The 21,410-nt window shown below is 39.4% G+C and overlaps 2 protein-coding genes across 2 annotated transcripts; both read left to right on the forward strand.

Annotated features, from left to right (window-relative positions):
- The first annotated feature begins 5,533 nt into the window (after window positions 1–5,533).
- LOC139737286 (uncharacterized) lies at window positions 5,534–6,871 on the forward strand. Its single transcript, XM_071647961.1, has one exon. It carries the CDS (start codon window positions 5,534–5,536, stop codon window positions 6,869–6,871), a length of 1,338 nt encoding a protein of 445 aa, XP_071504062.1.
- Window positions 6,872–13,319: 6,448 nt separating this feature from the next.
- Window positions 13,320–17,705, forward strand: LOC139737287 (rRNA methyltransferase 3, mitochondrial-like). The gene is made up of 4 exons (XM_071647962.1): window positions 13,320–13,735; window positions 15,112–15,353; window positions 15,572–15,736; window positions 17,185–17,705. The coding sequence occupies exons 1-4, from the start codon at window positions 13,320–13,322 to the stop codon at window positions 17,703–17,705; spliced, it is 1,344 nt and encodes a 447-aa protein (XP_071504063.1).
- The last annotated feature ends 3,705 nt before the right edge of the window (window positions 17,706–21,410 follow it).

The raw sequence follows: 21,410 nt of genomic DNA on the forward strand, positions 1-21,410 counted from the left end.
AGCCTTGCACAGGAGTTCTGGACTCGCTGCAGGCGCCCAACTTGAGAATCAGGGAGTCCATATAATAACCCATTACAATAATCCAATTTACTAACAATGCATGCTTGGACAATCATTTTCATACTGTTCTCATCAAAATATTTCCTGATACGTCTAAGGTTATATATCATATGGTATGATGATTTACATACATTTGTGATGTGTGCTTCCATGTTCAGATGCGTGTCAAAACACACTCCAAGATTCCTAACAATGGAAGATGACTTTATGACAGAACTTCCAACTGATATCCCATCAAAAGAAAGTTTAGATATTTGCTTGGATGTGCCAATCAATAACAGTTCAGTCTTACTGTCATTTAGCATGAGTTTGTTTAGCAGCATCCATTCACGTACATAATTGACACATATTTCCATGTGAGTGACGCTTTGCTGCTGAGCAAGTGCGTCAGGTGTGAACGACAAATACATCTGTGTGTCATTTGCGTAGCAGTGACAGGATACACCATGAAACTTATCATACACATTTTTGATCAGATTGCTTGTGTACAAAGTAAAGAACAGAGGGCCCAGCCGAGACCCCTGTGGGACTCCAGAGGGCACTGGGAAAAAAATCAGAAACAGTACCATCAATATCGATCTGTTGATATCTATCTGCTAAGTATGACTTAATCCATTTCAGAATAACACCATCAATGCCAAAGCGAGTGTTCAGTGATTCCACTAAGCGAGAATGATCTATGGTGTCGAAAGCACTGCTCACTTCTAGTAAAAGCAATATGGTTACTTTCTGATTCAAATCAATCAATCACAAATCTCTTGAAAGCTGCAATCAATCGCAACTTGTGATTAATTGATTGCAGTTATACATCTTAATTTCAATCATAACTTTTTTATAAGATGGATTTGCATTCAATTGTGAAGTTGCGATTGATTTGAATCAATCACAAGTCTTTATAAGACGGGGCTGATCAAGACAATAGTGACCTTGGGCCTAATTTTGGTTCTGGGTTTGATTAAAGCGCTTTTTAACGAGGAAGGGAAGAAGAACAGAACACAAAGAAGTGACCAAACATGGCCGGCGGAGCCCCCCCCCCCCCCCCCCCCCACTTCTTGTGCACCATACATATATATACACTGGAATACATAGGTGTCATCCATCACATTCGGCTCCCCCGCCCCACTTTTTTTTTTTACCCGGAAGTGCGTATGAAAGTGACAATAACAAAAAAAATAGATAGAGATTTTGAAGTACGCGGTAATGTTATGTTTTTCCGCTGAAGACCTTTTTTTATGTTTTTTTTTTAGCTTGTCAGCTGAAGAAACCCGGAAGTGGGAGGAGAACCATGAGCTCAATACCTTTTTTGTTGTTTTTGTTGGCTCATGAAACCCGGAGTGCCCCCCCCCCCCTCCCCACACACACACACACACACTTTTGAAAACGCTCCGCCGGCCCTGCCAAAGATAAAAAGGTAGACAGGTAGACTCTCTTGAGACTGTGGTACACATCACGCGTTATGTTAGTATCTTAAAGGGATGGTAAGCCTATAATTTGGGTTGAGATACCCGATTCAGATGTTGACTTTATATTGTGAAATAATAATAGATACAAATCAGAACTATTGAACGTACAATTCAAAGAGAAATAGAAAGGCTATTAATTTTGATGAATATCCGTTTTCAAATGGCTGAGACATCCAAAAAAAACAAAATAACTAACAAAGTGATTGTAATGAAAGTTGGGACCCTTGAGGGAGGGAGACGAGGCAGGGTGGGAAAGAACTGACTGGTTCTTGATGAGGCATCTCTCTCTTGGATTGAATGTGATTTTCAATCGAGCACAGGTCACTTTTGATGTTCATTTTATAAACCTTCCCTTATGGGTTTCTATTGCCCCTCTTACTCTCTAAAAAAATCGAGTGAAAATATTCACTCTTGAAGGAGTGAATACAAAAAACAGTGAATTTAGAGTGAAATTGGAGTAAATTTCGAGTGAAAACGTTCATTTTCACTCATTTTGGAGTGACCTCAGGGATCATTAGAAGATTTTGGAGTGATCCCTGACGTCACTCTAAAACGAGTGAAAATGAACATTTTCACTCGAAATTCACTCCAATTTCACTCTAAATTCACTCTTGTATTCACTCCTTCAAGAGTGAAAATGTTCACTCGATTTTTTTTAGAGAGTATACATACATACATACATAGGCCTACACACATATTATGCACTCCACTGAGATGACTGGGTGTGATTTATAACATAGGCCCTAACCTTGTATTGATCACTGTGGATTTCGAAGGATGAATGAAAAAAAAAAGGAATGGAGTAGACTGGTATATTTATTGATGAATTATACGTGTAAATATAGAATATGACCATTTTTTCAAATCATTCCGTGTTGTAGAGATGATATTGTAGATCCTTTGTTGTATGATGCCTTAGTCGGGTGATATCTAGTGCAGCATTCTGTACAATAGTCTAGCCAGACAACAATTATGGTGTGGGACCGGTACGTCGGCGACCTTGTTGGCACTATCATTAAAGCCACTTTACAGTGCGCTCACCTACACTATACAGAGCACCATTAATAATGCTGACATTTTAACTCAACCACACGATTCGCTATTAGCATATTGATCACTTAGAAGGTCTAACTGAAGAGTTTGTTCGCAAAAACCGTTAAGTCCATTTTTGAAGATTTTGAAGTACGTTCTCTGTCATAAAGTACAAAATAATACCTTTTAAATGATATATTGGTCACTGTACATTTTTGAAGTTATAGTCAAAAGAAGCAAACATTTTCTTATTATTCTCTTTATTTTTCTTGACCTTTAATTGCAAACATCTCCATTTGGCAAATATGGACTTATCGGTTTTTGCAAACAAACTCTTCAACTATTTAATGACATCACATGCAAACATTTCAGACTAATTATATTAATGGGAAAAGGCGCAGGGTATTATTTCTAAGTATCTCGACAGACAGAAAAGCATTTGTCGATTTAGATAGAATAAGTCATGGGTTGGTGAGTAAACTGCAGCACAACCACTCAATCTCCATGGAGAATGCTCTCCTTCCAAATCACACAAGAAGAAACACACATATACACACATTGCACACACACCCTTACACACAATAATAAAGATATAAAACCTGGGGGGCGTTTCATCAACGAGTTCGTCGGAGGTTTTCACCGACAAATTTGCTATCAGCCAATCAGACGCAAGGATTTACACTGACAACTGTTAAAAGCTAATGAAATCCTTGGTCTGATTGGCAGATAGCAAATTTGTCGGTGAAAACTCCGACCGAACTCGTTGATGAAACGCCCCCCTGGAGTTCAATTAAAAGAAATCAGAGAAAGACTGGATGCAACCTATATAGGACCTATACCAAAAGCTATTATAATATTATGCTTAACTCATGTTACAAGCAGGCCTATAACTCATAAGGGAAAGCAATTTAGCATATTCATTCAGATTTAAAGGGACTGTACAGTACTGGTTGAGGTAGGGATTCATGTTTTGAACATTCCTAAGTGAGATAATGAAAAGCCTCTTATGAAATATGCAAGAGCATGTAATTTTAAGAAGGATTCAACGTTTATTTGATGAAAATTGGTTTTCAAATGGCTGAGATATCCAAAAAAGTGCTTATGATAAAAGGCGACATGCCCCAACTTTATTAGTATCTCTTTGTTTCACTTTGTTTATGGATATCTCTGCCATTTCAAAACCGATTTTCTTCGAATAAACTTTTGATACCCCTTAGAACTGCATGCTCTTTGACATCTCATAGAGTGGTTTCTGAATATCTCACAAAACGTTAAAAGCTAAATCTTCACCTCGACCAGAACTGTACACACCCTTTAATGTCTGATTCAAAGACTACCTTCAGAATATTGTGCAAATATTTGAAATGTCAAAACTAGGCTTGGTGTTATTTCCCCATACAGCTTCCTGACACAACTGTCAATGCACAGCGTCCGTGAGTAAAAGCTACTTGGTTCGGAAGTTTAGCAGCATCGAGGTTTAATCACATTAGATTGCTTGAAAGCTAAGAAAGTGAGCGCGAGTCATTATTGATGATTAGTTGGTATAGAGACACTATTTTGAAGCTGGTAGGGAAATCTCTCTAAGTGACGTGATGAACATCGTGCAAAATTGATATGTGTGTATTCCTAGTTGATGAATGCCTCGCATCGAAGATGTGATATTTTATTCCCCCATTCAATCAGCAATTATAATAAGCACGACATTATTTTGGACGACTGAGACTTCACATTATAACCAAAACCAAAAACAAAAACATTGTTTCATTCAACATGTCGCTATATAGGTTTTTGTTTTATTTAATGACGTTGTTTTCAATAGATATACAATTAGGGCCCACCTTAGGGGTGCTCATTTAACAACGACTGGGTTAAAACATTAATACTATTCCTTGTGGAGAGACGTAATGTCTGTAGTCATATTCATTCCAAGAACCAATTCTAGTTTTGTGAACAGAATTGCTTCAGTACTATAATGTTTGATTTCAAATGGGGGGAAACTTTCATATAGTGTCATCTTCAACTACAGTCAAATGAACAGTGTTGCATAGGCCTACACGGCACCGATCTTCTTGTTGTTATTGTATAGGTAACGTATACCTGAATCTCATATCGAGACATATCATATATTGATGAGTATCATCCGGATGTAAATAAATACTTATTGACGGATGACATGATTTGTATTTGTGATCATCTATGCATCAGTAATAACGTGACGTCACTAAATATGATGAAGAACAAGTGTCAGCAGAGCAATCATTGACACAGATAATGATCAATGGACTGTGGTACGATCATCAGATAATGGACTCGGCCTAATTTGTTACGAGCGAGGTGTCTCTCCGAGCGAGGAAATCATGACATCCAATATTATCAATTCATCAGTGGTATCGCATGGACAGAGGCGTGCAGCACTCACCGCTCGCATTGTCAATCTCTTTCCTTCCTTCCTCTCTCTCTCTCTCTCTCTCCATCTCTCCCTCTCTCTCCCTGTTTTCCTCTCTCAGCTTGGCCATGTTTTCACATCTGCGCAAGATTACCAATGCGGCTGATTTTTTGAAGCACATCACGCAGATAGGAAAGAGCTAAGTGCCATCTCACGCGTGGACATCATTTGAGCGCTTGATATTTGCTCTGGTGGCAATGAATATAATGATGCCGAGTTGATAAAGCCGTCACTTTCGGCACTGTTATGGATTAGCCGTGGTGTGACACACCACTTGCAGTTTTATTAGCTTACGATCAGCTGCAGTATTACGTTTTGATTCTTCTAACTGATGGAAAATCAGGACATGTGCAATCAGCATTCTTCAGGATAAGAGACCCGTTCCAAACAAATAGCCCTTTAGCATGAGTGAAGGAAATCATTAGCTTAAACACTACAAAAGTGTCAGCGAAGTCATTAACAGCACCGAATAATACAGAAACTGTTTGACTGATTTAAGGCTATTGAGTCGTTTGCTTTAGTTCAAGGGAGAATGGCTGACATGAATTCACATCATGAAGAGAGGATGATGTTACGACATGAGAAAATCAACGAAAGTTTTCATCACATAGACGATACCACTGACGAAGCAGTCAATCTGACATACTATGTTCTCGTGCTTTTCCTTGGCTTGCCAGGCAATGGCATTGTTATCTGGGTGTACGGCAAGAGGAAACGGAAGACGAGCACGGATGTACTGATCGTCGCACAGGGTGTCATTGACTTGGTGGCCTGCATCTTTACTCCTGCCTTCATTGTTCGCAGTGCCTTCTCTGAGCTCAACACAACCTGGTTGTGTCGCCTGTCTGGTATTACTGAAGAGACTTGTGCTTTCACCACCCTTTTTCTGACCGTTGCCATCAGTGTGGACAGATTCATGGCAGTTTGTCGGCCATTAAGGCGACGAATAACGCCTCGTCTGTCCTATGTCATCATCTGCTTCTGCATCTTCATTGCTTTTGGTGTGAATATACCGCCCACGTATTTTCTGTCGGCCGAAGTACATGGACCGGGTCCAAGGATTCTTTGTCTATCTCTAGCTACTTCCAGCTTTGATCTTGCTTATTCCATTGCACAAACCTTCATATTTATTGTTGCTTTGTCGACAAGTGCGGCGCTTTATACCAGCATCTATATCTTTCTACGCAGGAGATCAAAGACATCTTCAAAGCTAACCGCCAAAGCTATTCGACCCGCCACAGTAAGTTCTACTCACATTCAACCCTTTCAGTCTACAGTCGTTGTAGAGCCAAATCTTGATAATGCGCAGACACCACGAAATAGTTGTGAGGAAAATAAATCGACAGCATGGCAGTACTGCAAGAGAGGGACATCGACTCCAATATTGGTGGAGCCTAAACTGATCTCCCAAAGTTTTCACACAGAGGAAGTCGAGATAAATCAGATGGAAGACACTGAATCGCGTCCCATTCAGCAGCCAAAAGAAGACTACAACAATCGGAGGGGAGACGGGGATCGCCTAGCACACAATATTTCGTCACTGGAATCAACATCTCGTTCCATGATGGCTAAACAAGATCAACCTCGTGAAGAAAGAAAGAACAAGTTTGAACGAAGCCAGAAGACGACTAGGATGCTACTCATCATTACTGTATACTTCTTCCTCACTTGGATGCCTCATATTACTCTCTCTGTTTTACCAACAAACGTCATCTCTCAGATCACCAGAAATCGCTCGTTGCAAACGGCTATCAGCATACTCAACTCCCTTCGCCTCACCAATCACGTCATTAACGTCTTCGTCTATTTCGCTGTTAATGATACCTTCAGGAGCACGCTTCGGGATGGCTGTATCCAGTGGAGAAGATAACTCTGGTTATGCTGTGCAGAGAATACCGTATAATGAAGTGACACGTCCCATCTCATGTATCACAAATAGCATGTCGCAGAAAAAGAGTTTATGTATAATAGTTGTTAATCCATCCATAGCAAACAACATAAAAGAATTGAGGAGAGAAAAAAATGTTTTAGTTTACAATGTATGTAAGTAGTCGGAGCAGTATACATAATATGTATGGCAAAGGTAATATTTATGTGGAAGCCATTATAAATGCTATAAGTCGGGAAAATATTCACTTAATCATGAATGCGGACATAATACGTTCAACCAAATATAACGGTCTAACGAACCGATTTTTTCCAATAAAAATTGCATTAATTCGCAGATGAAATAAACACAGAATAAATCATGATTACAGTGTGCTGATGTGAATATAGTCTTACAAGACTTGCCATTGATATTGATGAATAACAGATTGAACAAAAGTTTGCCTGTTTGGTTGTTTCATTGTGCATTCGCACCGTGACTTATTTGATGAATTTTCAATCGGGGGTATTAAAAACAGGACAAAACGAGAAATGGAATCTTCAGGGAAGCCAAATTTTGGCAAACTGTACAATACTCTACTGGGACCATGGAGTGTTTCAAATTGAGAACATGATACACTTTGATACATTTATTGTAATGTACGTGCTTTCCACTGTGACCCATCAGTGTGTGTTTGACGATACTATTGTAATATATTGATGATATTGTTGAGAATGTCAATTTCTGTATACCGTTATACGTGCTTGAATGTCGTGGTGCCCACAATTAGGACTGTCTATAGAGGAAGAAAAAAGGAAATGGTGAGGAAAAGTTGTAATAAAAGATACACAACTTTATAGTTGATATAAAGAAGATTATTATCATTACTATATGATTTTACTTAATGCTATGGTAACATTTTCAACAGCTCCGCGATGCAGATCTGCATCAACACTATCACTGCAGATTAATGCTTCCCCAAGGATTATGCTGAATGTTGAACCCAGAGATCCTCAATCTTATGATTATATTAGTATGCTTTATAAATGTTTGTTTTAGAACACAACAATGTGTTGTGATTTTCAAACTTTACCCTCAAACTTACACTATTTCTACCATATAAAGAAGTACATTACTCGTAAGTAAAGTAACACGTCACTGCATGTGGTTCAGACCTACATTACTTGAAACTATAGTCAGTCATCAAGTGTCCCAAAAGTCGAATCATTTGAATTTATTTTTTTTTTTGCGGCAATAATTCTTTAAGAATGAAATAAAATATTATACTTATTCATGATCTGACCTATGTAATGCAGATCTACCAAGCTAGTCTCACTCCTCTGCAACCCCTCACGCTCACCCGCCAAGATAGGCCTATCATTTTTCTCACGCCTAGGGCAGGTTGGAGAGATCATTAATCGACCCTGCATGGATGAGAAACCCGATGCTGAACCGACTGCCGTAAACTTTTTCTTGACTTAGGGGCCTATACGCTTGATGGCTATGGATAATACGATGGCTGTATCTTACAATCATTTTTTTCTTTCTTGTTAAATAACCCAAAGTGGTATCATTCTGCCATTTATTTATACTAAGTCATGCCAGATATACATTTTAGACTTATTCACCCATCACCTAAATTTGGGCAAAAATGCGCAAAATGATGTCTTGCAGCATCTTCTATAACAAATAGATGAAAATTCAAACAAGTAAAAATTAATTATAAGTGTGCGCCAAATTGCGCAATTTTATTTCTCATTCCACAATATAAAAAAAGCTCAATGGGGAGGGGGAGACAATCCGGTCCACCCCTCCCCCGCCCCTTCTATTACTTCTCTAAGTCACATTTTCTCACTCGATCCCAGCGACTTTTAAACAAACTCGGCATCTCTGCATGGTAATAGTGTAGAGTCTAATCAAATAAAAATGTGCTTGCTGATGTCATCCAAGTTTCCCGTGCATTTGTCTTTATGGTGTTTCATTTGGTTGTCATCATGTAAAGTTGATATAAATTTACTTTTCGTACATTTTGAAATTTGTCTCGTATATACTGTTTATCAATCCGCACAAAATGAGAAACTATAATACGCAATAACATGCAAATAATTCATAATGACCATACGCCACTTATACGAACTTGAGTCTGGCCAACAAAATGAAGAGCAATAATGATAAGGGGTACAATAATCTTTTGTCTCTCGTATAGAAAATCGTGAAGAAAATCGTAGTAAGTTCTACGATTTTCTTCGCAAGACAAAAGATTATTGTTCCCTACATTTTATGTCATATATAAAAGTTCAAAGACAGTCCATGAGCAGTAGTTGTTATTATAGCAGATGTTTTACAAATATTATATATACATGTAGGTCCTAGGTTTTCAACAAATCATATCATTAAACTTCGTTATTTTCTTCCCTTTCCCCCAACCATGATATCCAGTGGCGGATCCAGAGGGGGGTGCAACCGGCGCACGTCCCCCTTTATTTTTCGTTAAAACAAAAGAAATAAAAAGAAAAAAAATGAAATGAAACCCGGAAGTGGCACCGGAAAATATTAGTTGCCCCCCCCCCCTTTACAGAATTCCTGGATCCGCCCCTGACACCACTCACCCTCTTTCTTTCTCTCCTTACAATATACTCCAGTGAGAGAAATAGGGCCTCAACACATGCATTTTATACGCATTTATTATCACTTACACACTCAGACTGATGCACTCTTTTTTTTGGGGGGGGGGGGTTCGGGTGTAATCTGATTACAAAGAACAAAGACTTCCACCAGTGAAGGGGAACTTTAAAGAGAATGTTCCTATATTCCCATAATGATTTGTGTCTTCTTGGTTGTTGGACCTTAATGTCTGTCTAGCAGTATATATACAGGCCTACATTATCTCAGAGTTATAGGCAGACTCGTTAAATGTTAAAAGACACTTTCATAGGCGACGGACCGTCTTGAAGTAAATCTTCGAGACGGTGATCTTCACTTGAATATAATATCTTGAGTCGTTGATTTCATGTGTGTAAGCATTTTTGCGTGCAAAAAGAGGCTAAATTCTCCCGACAATCAGGTAGGGCCTACTCCTGTCACCAATAAAAAGTAAGCGTAATGCATTTCATTCATTTACGTCGTATCCACTGACCTCTACAATTATAAGCTTATCATAATTATAGAGATCAGTCAGTGAGGTCAGATGTTTTCTATAGTGATGATTTAGGTCCCTATTGTGGCTTCGATGAGGAAATGCCACATACAGGATAAGAAAAAAATAAAGTCAAAAGCTGAAATGTCAAAGTCAAAAAGGCCAGAGGATCATATTACAGGGAGTAGCCATTTGAAGTGATATTTATAATCAATTCTCATGACCATGATGACTTACCACCACTGATATTTGCATAACCTTTTATTACGTCTGATATCGCCTCGCATACTGCGACAAATTGTTAAAAAGTATAGGGAGAAAGATTTGCGGTGACACCATTCATGTGTATGTAGTCCTTAACCGGATCGTTGATTGATGGCAGAAGAAGAGCCTAGAAAGGGGAGAATGGAAGAGGGAAGCGACATATATTATGGGGGTTGTAAGGAGGGCAAAAAGTGAAGAGTGGGAGACAGTAATGGGCTAGAAGTTGAAGTTGCACTAGTGGAGACGGTAGAGAAAGGAACAGAGAGAGTGGTATAAGGAAGAATAGAGTGAGAATCAAGTAAGATGTTCGGACATCGTTGGAAGGAGAAAGATGAAATAGAAAGGAAGAGGAAGAGGGAGGAGTTGAATGTTGGAAAATCATGGAGATAGGAGAGAGAAGTGAAGATTCATGAAACCAAGAGAAGAACGAAGTCGGCGAAGAATGTGGACTATGGAATGCGGAATCAATGGAGAAAGGACGAATAATCCCGCGCACTAATAGCCCGCCCCTTCTCGGGTCACGCTTCACTTCTGACGAAGGACAGTCAACCTGCCCGAAACGTCAAGTTCCTCGGTTCTCCTGGTTCAGTTCAGTTCAGTTCAGTTCAGTTCAGTTTTTATTCAAACCAAATCAAACATGACAAAAATACAAAACATAACTGCAAAAATTCAGAATGATAGGTTTTGGACCTCAGTGAAGCACAGCTTGTGGTCGGGGCCCCTTTACACAATACACTATAGTACAGTATATGGCAAGGTGTAACATATTTACATGGAATATAACATAATAAATGTACAAATTATACAACATAATAAAAGCAGACAAGTACACGTATACCACCCAAACCTATCATTCTGAATTTTTGCAGTTATGTCTTGTATTTTTGTCATGTTTGATTTGGTTTGAATAAAAACTGAACTGAACTGAACTGAACTGAACAGTAATTCTTATAACTAGATATCTTGCTCTACCTTCACTATAGCACCTTTTACTCAGTATCTCATTTCTCTTTCCTCTCTCTAATACACTTTTGTCTGTTTCTACGCTACTTATATTTTCTTTTCTGTTCTCTTCTCTTCTTTTCTTCTTTTTTCATTTTATTTCTTCCTTCCATACAACCCAACGGTCCTTTCCAGGACCACTTGTATTAATTTATTGTTTTCTTCACAGGGTATTAACTCTCACTGGCCTTCTCCCCTCAGGACTACACTTTAACCTTATTTTTATCTCTCATTTTGCATTCCTCCCACAGGAACCTTTTCAGGATTTAACTATCATCAATTTTCCTCTCCATTTTTTTTTCTCCCCTCTGCAGCAATTATTTTCTATGATCCATCCAAGCCCCCTCTCCTTTTCTTCTTGAATTTCACATTTTCTTTTTCTTCTTCTGTTGTTTTCTCCCCCCCCCCTCTCTGATCTCTCTCCCTTCTCTCCAAACATAATATGGTCTCATCTCTCCTCGACTTACTCTCTAAAAAAAATCGAGTGAAAATATTCACTCTTAAAGGAGTGAATACAAAAAAGAGTGAATTTAGAGTGAAATTGGAGTGAATTTTGAGTGAAAATGTTCATTTTCACTCATTTTGGAGTGACCTCAAGGATCACTCGAAGATTTTGGAGTGATCCCTGAGGTCACTCCAAAATGAGTGAAAATGAACATTTTCACTCAAAATTCACTCCAATTTCACTCTAAATTCACTCTTTTTTGTATTCACTCCTTTAAGAGTGAATATTTTCACTAGATTTTTTTTTAGAGAGTAGCTTTCCTTCGCGGGATTATTCGTCCTTTCTCCATTGATTCCGCATTCCATGGTCCACATTCTTCGCCGACATTGTTCTTCTCTTGGTTTCATGAATCTTCACTTCTCTCTCCTATCTCCATTATTTTCCAACATTCCTCTTCCCTTCTATTTCATCTTTCTCCTTCCAACGATGTCCAAACATCTTACTTGATTCTCACTCTATTCTTCTCTACCATTGCACTCTCTCTGTTCCTTTCTCTGCCGTCTCAGTGCAACTTCAACTTCTAGCCCATTACTGCACGTCTCCCACTCTTCACTTTTTGCCCTCCTTACAACCCCATATGTCGCTTCCCTCTTCAATTCTCCCCTTTTTATTTTTCATCTGCCACCGCAAATCTTTCTCCCTCATTTACTTCACCATGCAAACCTTCAAACAACACATATTAAAAAGTATAGTTTGTTTATATAATCTCCCATACGTTGTATGTTACATACGTTACATAGGCGTTAGCCCACCACGCCCCCTTGGTGTTTTAGCGGGCGTTGTCTATAGGTTTACGCTTGCAATATAGGCCTCCATGATAGTATGTCTCTATAGATTTTTGCATAGGGCCTACTTCTCATTTTCTCCAAAACGTGAAAAGAAGAAGAAGAAGAAGAAGAAGAAGAAGAAGAAGAAGAAGAAAAGATCAGAAAAGAGGGGGACTTAAATTTTGCTTCAATAGAACTAAAATAGGCCTATTGTTCACGTGAATGAATGAAAAAAAAATGAAATGAATGAATGAATGAATTTAGTGAATGAATGAATGAATGGATGCATTTAATGAATGAATGAATGAACATGAGTGAATGAATGAATGAATGAATGAATGAATTTATTCATTATCCAAATGCAATAATATTGGACAAATATGGAACACATCTTCATTTTTAACCTCTCTTTGTGCACCATTTAGGCCTAGTCAAATAAAATGTGTTTACTACAGGAAATAAACGTTGCACAGAGAGACAGAACCGGAGAAAAGTGGGAGAGGGACCTAAAACCGCTGGTAGTGGGAATCGGTACTTTTACTCAGACTGCACGCACAGGAATGCGGCATATGCCGTTATTTTCGTACGGGTTTAATTTTCGCGAATTTCGCATTTATTGAAGGAATAGTGTACTCAGTACTTGCAGAAGCCGCCGCGCGATGTGATAGCACTGCGAAAACAACGTATCGCGAAAATATCTGTTCCCTCCTCATACGCGAAAATATCTGTTCCCTCCTCATACGCGAAAATATCTGTTTGCGAAAAGATCAGCAGAACATGGCCGCGCACGGTCTGTTTACCACGTGGTGGTGTAAACTCTATCCACGTACACGGCTTCTGTTTAAAATCTCCAATGGGACGCGGATGAAGACATCTCAGCTCCATACTAACCCTCCCTCATTCTCGAGGATAAAGAGGGGAATAACACCACGTAAAACAAGAACACCTCGGTTTCGAGAGACTGAGAATACCTCGCCATCGTCATTCACTCCGTCAGCGGCTTCCGCCGGCTGTGAGATTGATGCGACCCCTAGAGTTTACCGGCAGAAGTCACGTAGTGACCCGTACCACGTAAATCCAGCTGCGGACAGCAACTGCCTACCGACCGCTGAAAGAACTTACAGCCGTGCATCACCCAAGAGAGACAATGTTCCAAGTTATGAAAAGGCCAGACCAGACGATAAACGACTAGGGTAATTATGATCACAAAACAAAGTATGGTTTTGACTTTTGTGTTGTTTGTGTCGTACTCGTGTGATATGCACATTTTTATATTCAGTGGCGGATCCAGTGGCAGTGCAGAGGGGGCGCACTGCGTTGGGCTTGCGTCCGCTCATGATTTTGTTAAAACAAAAGAAAAAAAAATGTGTGTGTGTGTGGGAGGGGGGGGGGGGCGTGTGTCCCCCTTTGATTTTGTAAAGGCACCCCTTTACAGAATTCCTTGATGAGTGGATCCACCATGTTACTCATGTAATTATACTACAGATGTATTGCATAATTGATGAAAATGATGAAAATTGTATAAAGTATACTACCGGTATTTTGTACTTTGTTAATGAAATTGCAGAAAGTTGATGTATTTGAAAAAAAAATGGCATACAGAGAATAAATAAATCAAATCAAATCAAATCAAACCCCTGCTTGTGCTACTGTACTAACTTTTAAAATGCATTTTTACATCAAGATAATCTAAATTTACACTAGATTTCAATTTTAATCTGTTTTTAAATCTGTCTTTATGCCTAGATTGATAAATCTGCCTCTTGTTCGATGACATCTTGTTATTAAACTGCAAGGTGACAAGATTCTTACAGTCTACAATCTGTTCATCTTATTGAAAGAAGCAGAGCTAACCAGGGCCCCATTTCATAAAAGGTGGTAGGATAGCAACTCGAGCTGAAATGGCAACTTCCAATAACAACAGCCAATCAGGAAGCTGGATTCTTGTCATTGCCATGGCAATTGCTATTCCAGCAAGAGTTGCTATCATATCAACTTTTTGTGAAATGGGGCCCAGAACGAAGAAGAATTAAGAAGAAAAAAATGAAAAAAAAAAAAAAAAAAGAAGGTCGGTAATACGGTTGGCTCCTCTGAGGGGCAGATTTATCGGTCTACATCACATCGCACCGGGGGACGGATGTATAGCAACAGGGCTGTGTAGGTCTTACAGTCACTGGGAAGCAGCTTAGCCCATACACAGCCGAGTCCATATGACATGATACACAACACCTAAGAGCATGACAACCAACACTGCAATGCCAATATTAAGACAACCAAGGTTTTATTGCTTGTTTTTTTCTCCAAGCTTTTTTAGTTTGACCATGCTACACACGCTTCTTCATCCCTGAACTCAAAGGAAGGATTCAGGGGTGGATCCAGGAATTCTGTGAAAGGGAGGTGCTTTTACAAATTTTATGGGGGCGGGGGTGCCCCCCCCCCCATTTTTTTCTTGTTATTTCTTTTTGTTTCAACAAAAAATAAAGAGGGGACGTGCGCCCAGTGCACCCCCCTCTGGATCCACCACTGGAATTTTTTCCTTGAAATCACACTCGGTATCATTTCTCTGCAGGCGGGCAGTGATGCTGGCCAAGTCTCGGAAGTTCAGGGAACAGAAGAAAAAAGTCATCCTTGAGGGAAAGCGACTCATTTCTGATGCCCTTGCTGCAGGTGCCAAGGCAGAGACCATCTTCTTCAGTCAGGTGTCTGCCATCGAGGGACTTCCACTCTCAGGGTCAAAGGTCAACCTATTAAAGGTCTCTTACAAAGACATCGCATTATGGTCTGAATTGGGCACACCACAGGGGATTATTGGTGAGTTTTAATGAACAGTATCCCAGTTTAATTGTGGAGACTACAGGGTACCAGCAGCTAGTTTTACAGCTCTTATATTTCTCATATTTTGTATCAGCCTATTTTACATCAGTTGTCTATGATCAATCGAGATGTATCGTGAAGAAGTGACATGCTAATTTCTTGTTGCAAAAGTTGCTTGTTATTTTACTTAACGTGTGTGATCCTTCTTTACACAGGGATATTTCATCAACCAAACTATGATCACCTGTGTCTGGATGGTCAGCATGAAGAGAAACTGCCTCTAGTCCTCATTTGTGATAACGTCAGGGACCCTGGTAATCTTGGGACAATCATTCGCTCTGCAGCGGCTGCAGCTTGCATCAAAGTATTGCTAACAAAAGGTGACTAGTAACCTTCACAAGATTACCTGAATTCTATATTTCTTGGTTTTAATTTCTACTCATGTCAACCCCTGTAGTCTGTCTGGGGAAAATATTTGCACTGGAAGTTTGCTGCTGATTCATTGGTGTTGTATTTTACTCTTCATCATTGCACTGTGGTAGACAACAAAAGCCCATTCTCATTGGCTTTCTTAGCTTTTGCCAGCAGCTTTAGTGAGGAGAGATTCCCTCCCCATCCCAATCTCCCCAGTCCCATCATTTTTTTTTCTTTGTTTCCAGAGCTCAGGCCCATTTCTGTTCTCACTGCCCTTTGGGAAAATGGTCTTACCAAGGCAATAATCTAAGACCATCTGGCAGGTCAATTTGATTGGGTTGTCACCACAGTAAAGGTGCTTAGTCATAAAAGGTGGGGCTAAGAATGGGAACAGACCACAGAGGACTAGGTTAACAAGTATTGGTACACGGGTATATTGTCTTTATGTATTGTATATATACCCATTATTAATTTCCTGTCTCACCTTGAAGGTGCGTGAGTGCTTGGGTTAAAAACCTGCATGATCTCTATTGACTGTTTATCTTGTAAATGTTTCAGTGTTACATCATGAATTGAGATTAGTATCAGGTTTAGAATTGGGATATTGAAAGTGAGTAACAATATAAGCATCTGTAGAACAAATTTGCTCAAGACTAAGAATACAAATTGGTAGAAAAGGGACTGAGGATAGCCCCAATTAAAAGAGTAAGAAAGCCAGTGAGAAATGAGCTCCTGAGGGTAAACAGTAACACTTTTTGCCCCCTCAGCTGCTTTTCCTGTTAGGCATGTCATAAACCTGAATGTTTGAAACTGAATGTTGAAAGGTCTCCAAACACTGACAAAAATGCAAAGCAAGCTAAATCTGGACAGGGGTTTAAATTCTGGGAGGATTAGGCTTCTTGAACCTTGTAATTGATACGTTAAGTTTCACCATCTACAGTTATAGGAAGATATTTTGATTATGTGGTAATTTAAGAAGGCTGTTCAATTAGCCTGGGAAGGGATGGTTTGAAAGATTTGTGAGTAGACATTAGACAAAGACTTCTAGGTGTCCAACCAAATCATATGGAACAAACTGTTATGCCAAAAGACTGCAAAACTGTGATTTTGATTCTTTAGGCATAGCTTCTTGGTTAGTTCTGTGATATTGTAAGCTTGACATTGACAAATTAAAGTTGTATAAAGTGAGGTGGTAATAGATAAAGTAAAGTTGTATAGAAGGAGGCTGTAATTTTTAGAGTTGATTTTTTACCGATGCTTCTTTAATACACTGTACAAGGAAAAGTGGTGATCATATATATGTATTCCTGTATTTTATCCATGAGGATAGGATTAATTCCATTCCTACCTTATTTCTAACAGTTCCTGTTGAGAAAGTGATATAACATTGCATGTATTGTCTTTTTATGGCTAGGGTGTGTGGATGTCTGGGAGCCAAAGGTACTTCGCTCTGGAGCTGGTGCACATTTCAGAATCCCGATCATCTCAAGCATCCCATGGAGCAGTCTTCCAAACTACTTGACACCAGACACCAGAGTTCACATTGCAAACTGCTACAGGCAGCATGATTCAAACACTGCAGACAGTAATGGTCCATCAAATCAAACCTACACAGGACACTGGAGGAAGGATGAACCACCATGTAGCCATGGCAACAACCATGACAGGTGGCCACAAAGCAGTGATGGAGATCTTGGGCCTGGATTGAGAATTGCTCCGTATTTTGATGTGAACTGGGCAGTGGGAAGCAGTGCCCTGGTCATAGGTGGTGAGGCACAAGGTCTCAGTTTAGAGGCAAGAGAATTGTGTGAGAAGAGTGGTGGAAAGATGGTGTATGTTCCCATGTCTCTTGGTGTAGATAGCCTGAATGCTGCTATGGCATCAAGCGTCATGTTATTTGAAGCAAAGAGGCAATTGGTAACATCTATTTTGTAGATAATGCTATGATGTAGGTCAGTAATTCAACATTCATTGTACATGCACTTTGTAGAGCAATATCCAATGTTTTAAGCTCTCCTTAATGCAATCAGGAGCGGATACAGGAATTCTATAAAGGGGGAGGCACGTACCCCCTCCATTTTTGCTTTTTATGCCTCTGCCACAAAGTGGTGCTGGAGGCATTATGTTTTCAGGTTGTCCGTCCGTCCGTACGTACATCCGTACGTCTGTCCGCTTTGGTTTACACGATAACTTGAGTAATATTAACTGGAATTTTACCAAATTTGGTCCAAGTATAAAGTATGATGGGGCAATTACTTGCTTAGACTTTGGGTGAAATTGGCCAAAGGCCAAAGGCCAAAGGTCAAGGTCAAATTCATGAAATTGTATTTGTTTACGCGATAACTCAAGACTGGATAGAGCAAATTTCACCAAACTTTGTCGGAGGATGATGTATGATGGGACAATTACTTGATTAGTTTTATAGTGAAATCGGACAGAGGTCAAAGGTCAAAGATCAAGGTCAAATCCTAAAATTTATCTGTTTACGTGATAACTCAAAACTGGATGAAGCAGCTTTCACCAAACTTGGTCCAAGGATGATGTATAATGGGGTAATTAGTTGAGTAGATTTTAGTGATATTGGCAAGAGGTCAAAGGTCAAAAGGTCAAGGTCAAATGCTAAAAATGTTGCTATTTCCCCCATACCTATGCAATGCCCAAAGGTATTTTCTTGAAACTTAGTGTAGACATGTAATACTGCGTAAAGTTTCTCCAGAAAGAGTTTCATGTCATAAGGTCAAAGGTCAAAAGGTCAAAGGTTAGGTGAAAAGGTTGCAATATCACTTTTCTCGCAAATGGTTCGGTGTATCTTCATGGAACTTTGTACATACGCATGTACTGACTGGCAGGGATTATCTAGGGAATTTAGGGGTCATGGGTCAATAGTCGGGGTCAAAGGTCAAGGTCAACTCCTCAAAATTTTACTATTTCCCTCATATACTAGTATATGCAATGCTTGCATTATTAGTTTTAAAACTTAATATATACATGCATTACCTAATGGAGATTCTCTGGGAAATTTCCAGCAAGAAGGTCAAAGGTCAAAGGTTCAGGGTCAAAGGCCAGGTTTCAATGCCCCCCAAATAATCTATTTTGTACTGTAATTACACTCTTTCTTCATACCTTGGAAATTACTCAATGCATAAACTTATAAAAGGGTCGGTCAGAAGTCAAGTAAAAATTCTCAATTCCCCAAATATGTGTACCAGGCCTGCACTCTTAGACAATTATAGCAAACCCAGTTCAAGGAAAGTGAACATTCAAGATATTTCTGACAAACCTGTCATTTCAATATTTTGCCAGTTATGCGAAACTGTCATCACACATTGTGAAGACATTGTACTATACACCTATTGGGAGAATCATGCATTATGGCGGAGGCATCAGTCGCCATAGCGACATTTCTAGTTATTTGATTTGTTTTATCAAAAAAAAGGGGGGGTGGTTCGCTCCCCCCTGGATCCACCACTGGCAATATACAGTGAAACCCTGGTATAACGAGGTCCGTGAGACCGCTGATATTGTCTCGTTATAACCGGTTCCTCGTTATAACCGTATGCACTAAAAACAAAGAAAATCATAAGCATGGAATCACATACCAATCAATCAAACTTATGAGCAGTCTTTGCGTTGTTATTACACAACTAAGTGGATCATTATTATTGAGAAAGAATAAAAAGGAATCATTTGTGAGTTATTACCAAATGAATAAAAAAAAGAAGGGGTTGAAAATGCGTTCTTGAAAAGTGCACGACAGGGTTGAATTCGTAATCCTTTCTAGACCTATCTCTTCCTCGAGTATTGAACCATTCTAAAATAATGAAAATATCGATTGTGAAGCACAGTACAATGTATAAAATTTTAATAAGCAAAATCACATTGTATTAAAAATGTTTGTTACTTTTTTTCTGAACATGGGTGCAAGCAGAGTAACATGCATTATTCAACTTATTTCACGCTGTGTGCGCCCAGCGGGATCGCGATGATTACATTAATTATTTAGGCTGTATTCCATGATGTTTGCACCAGCAGGGGTTGAAAATGCGTTTTGTATTTTTCTTCCCAAAATCTCTTCGCATTTTGTACATGCAGGGCTCGACACTAACGGTGGCCCGGTGGCCCGGGACCACCAAAAATGAAAGTCGGGCCACCAAATTTCAGAAAAGGGCAAATTTGGTGGCCCACCTCGGGCCACCAAAATTTTTGGAAAAGTGTGTCAATAAATTCGTAACTTTTTGCGCCGGAAATGCATAAATGCGTGCAGTGAGTGTGCGACTTATTAAAAAAAAAAAGACTTTTATCAATGGGTTGTTTTTTTTTCCGGGCCACCAAATTTTTCTCTCGGGCCACCAAAAATTTGAAATTGATGATTTTGGTGGCCCCATTGGGCCACCGAAAAATAAAGTTAGTGTCGAGCCCTGACATGGGTTCGTGAAAGGTACTCGACATGGTTGAATTTGTGATCCTTTTTACACCTATCTCTTCCTCATTATAACGGACCATTCTGAAAGAATGAAATTATTCATTTGTAAAATACAGTGTGAATAAATGAACATCACGATGATTTCATTAATTATTTCTCCTGTACTCTTTCACGTAGTGTACACATCAATGTTTCCCAACCAGCAAAACAACTGGAAGTCGGAATTATTATGAAAAGGATTATGATATTAAAGCTGCTCATGCATTCCAGAAACATACAATGTATTTCTCCATGTTCTGTCACCAGTTTGTTTCACTGAATGAAACAATTTTGAATGAGTATTTTTTTTTTTCACATTACGGACTGGTTTGAGCTAATATCCAGTAGGCCGCCTACGCGTATCTCCGTAAAAAAAAAAATCAAATACACAGTAATTATGTTCAAAGACTGAAGAACATCGGATGGTATCCGTGTCTTATCGCATGGTTTATAAGAAAACATGCAAAGAACGGTACTCGGCATTTGTCACTGATAATGGAGGATAAAAGAGGGATAACAGCGGGACAACTGAGCCTAGCATATTAGTTTCCTCTTCCCACCTCAGATCATTCATTAATAGAGAGACGGCATGGGGATCACTACAATAAAGCTCGCGTGTTTATGCACATATAAAATTGTGATACACGCGCGTGCTTTGTGGTCAGAATGACACTGTAGAACGAGAAAGAGAACAGAAGGATAGCGTGAATTCGGTTTTCATTGTTTCGTTTGTCGCGTGTTTGAAAGCGGCACGTCAAGAAATGGAACCTCGTATCCGATCAAATTGCTTATATGTGTTTCTTTATCATGACGCACCGAAGATGTCCTCGTTATAACCGGAATCTCATTATAACCGAACTCATTGTAACTGATCCGTTTTACCATAGGTTTACACTCAAAGAAAAATGGGACCGACGTGATCACCTCATTAAAAGCGGTTTCTCGTTATAAGCGAACTCGCTATAACGGGGTTTCACTGTACTGTGCAGTCAATACTGTATGTCAAATGTATGGCCAAATGCTTCAGTGAAGTCACATAAATGTACATGTACAAAGGAACACAAATTCATTCATAATGCTTTTATAAACTTGCCCCCGAGAGGTGCTGAAGGCGTTAGATTTACAGGCTGTGGTCAAAGGCCATACCTTGGCCCACATTGTCGTTTCCACAGTCATAA

This window comes from Diadema antillarum, unplaced genomic scaffold (assembly GCF_040938485.1).
Source record: "Diadema antillarum isolate AM-2024a unplaced genomic scaffold, OU_Dant_1.0 seq00000688_RagTag, whole genome shotgun sequence".
In the NCBI taxonomy this organism is placed as follows: domain Eukaryota; kingdom Metazoa; phylum Echinodermata; class Echinoidea; order Diadematoida; family Diadematidae; genus Diadema; species Diadema antillarum.